Source organism: Amblyomma americanum, chromosome 1, assembly GCF_052857255.1.
Source record: "Amblyomma americanum isolate KBUSLIRL-KWMA chromosome 1, ASM5285725v1, whole genome shotgun sequence".
NCBI lineage: Eukaryota > Metazoa > Arthropoda > Arachnida > Ixodida > Ixodidae > Amblyomma > Amblyomma americanum.
This window is the reverse complement of record NC_135497.1, coordinates 147,170,272-147,172,090: the sequence shown is the minus strand read 5'-3', so window position 1 is coordinate 147,172,090 and position 1,819 is coordinate 147,170,272. Positions and strand designations below refer to the sequence as shown.

The 1,819-nt window shown below is 46.5% G+C and overlaps 1 protein-coding gene across 1 annotated transcript; it reads right to left on the bottom strand.

The window, feature by feature from the left end:
• Window positions 1–272: 272 nt before the first annotated feature.
• LOC144113867 (CXXC motif containing zinc binding protein) lies at window positions 273–1,336 on the bottom strand. Its single transcript, XM_077647224.1, has one exon. The coding sequence runs from the start codon at window positions 1,008–1,010 to the stop codon at window positions 528–530; it is 483 nt and encodes a 160-aa protein (XP_077503350.1). The 5' UTR covers window positions 1,011–1,336; the 3' UTR covers window positions 273–527.
• Window positions 1,337–1,819: the final 483 nt, after the last annotated feature.

Here is a 1,819-nt window from a genome sequence, read left to right as displayed (position 1 = left end):
GAGGTTTTCTCCATTTAATATTAATAAATGCTTATTCATTCAGTTATTGTAGGCATGTTATGCATCTTCAAAACCAAACAGTGCTTGACGGGGCTGTTCTGGCTTACATGTGCTTACAACAATGATGCTACACTGCTACCTTTAACACTGCACTATATTAGTTACTAGGACATCTTTACGAGCAGATCAAGAGGCAAATCAAGCACGGCTGCTAGTGCCATGTGAAGTACAAAGAGTACGCTGCTGTCAATGCATGCCAGTGAGAAATGCAGTAACAGTGAAAAAATCTTTACTCAACACACTCCCGCGTTTAAAGCAATACACCACTTCTGGCAATTTTCTAGCCGGTAGAGTGTCAGTAAAGCAGTTCCAATCTTGAGAAAAGAAAGAAAATGGACACACACACACACAGACTCAACGTTTCTCTCACATGTGAACTTTGGCACGTCTCTTGACCCACTGCCTGTGCTCCTTGCTCGGCAACCAGAAGACTAGCCAGACGAACACCGTGCACACCGACAACCTTGTCACTTGATCTTCGAGAACCTGAACGTCAGGTCGTAGATTCCAACGGCTTGTTTCCCTTTCTCATCATACTCGGCCCACTCGTTGCTCTCGAACTTCACATCGTCGAACACCGTTCCACTTCCTGTAGCTTCAGCGCTGAAGCCATCGCTGGCATCGAACGAAACTGGTTCAACTCCACGGCATTCGAAAACAGCAACTGTAGCAAAGTTGGTTGCGCTTTCAGCGTTGTACGTCAGCAGCCTGTCATTGAGGACATCTAAACTGTTCTCTCGGCAGCACAGCTTACATTTCAGCACCAGGTTGGCTTCTCCCCGGCTGCCCCTCATAGCAGTGCGGTTGGCAGCCTCGACAGTTTGCCAAGAAGACGTTTCTTCGCCGCAATTCATGCACTTCAATTTCAGCCTCCACACGCAGTCACGGCTCGGTGTGAAACCTGCAAGGTTTTCCAGGGAGGCACGTAGTTGCAGTGCAATCTTCACCATTTCTGGATGCTTGAGGATAGATTGGCCTAGGCCCGTAGCCCTAAACGTTCGAACGGCTCAAAGACAATGAGCAATTAACACCAAGCTTAGCCAACACAAATCGAACAAGGAAGGCTTACGCAGCATTGGTACTATTGGTTGATTGGGCTAGTCCCTGATTGGGCTAACTAGGGCGACCATTCAACAGCGCACACACAACCAACCACCACCAAATCCGGCACGAAAAAGAGAAGACACAGTTGTTCAGCCATGCCACTTCCAAACACGGCGACTTTAAAAGGTAATTTTTGAGAAAGGAATTTTTGTCACTTGTCACCTACTCGTTTACGCATAATTTAGCTTGGCGAGCTGCTGCATTTTTTAGCATTTTTAGCTACAACAGATGGCGCTGCAAACTTCCCAGGCAACAGCTTTTTTGGGGGGACCCAGAGCTCTGAAGGAACCAGTGTAGAGAAGGAAGAATTAAGATCAAAGGGACAATGGAACCATAGGGGAAGAAAGAGACGCAAGCGCCAGGGCCAAGTTAATTCAGATATAGGTTTCATTAACATGCAAGGTGGCAGGAATAGACTGAAATGGGAGGAAATAGAATAGCAGTTAAGGCAGGAGGAAGTAATGGTATATGGTTCAGTGGAAACACATCTTAGAGACATGGAGCAACCACCCCGTAACCCAGACTACGCATGGGAATATTGCAATAGAACAGAGGGCAGCAGAAAGGGAGGTGGAATTGGGGCATTCATTCATAAAAGTATGAATTTTCAAAGGGTTAGACTGGGATGCAGGGAAAATTTATGGCTAAAAGGAAC

What these genes read in the sequence shown, in the direction of transcription:
- LOC144113867 (XM_077647224.1), bottom strand. Translation starts at nt 1,010, where the DNA reads ATGGTGAAGATTGCACTGCAACTACGTGCCTCCCTGGAAAACCTTGCA.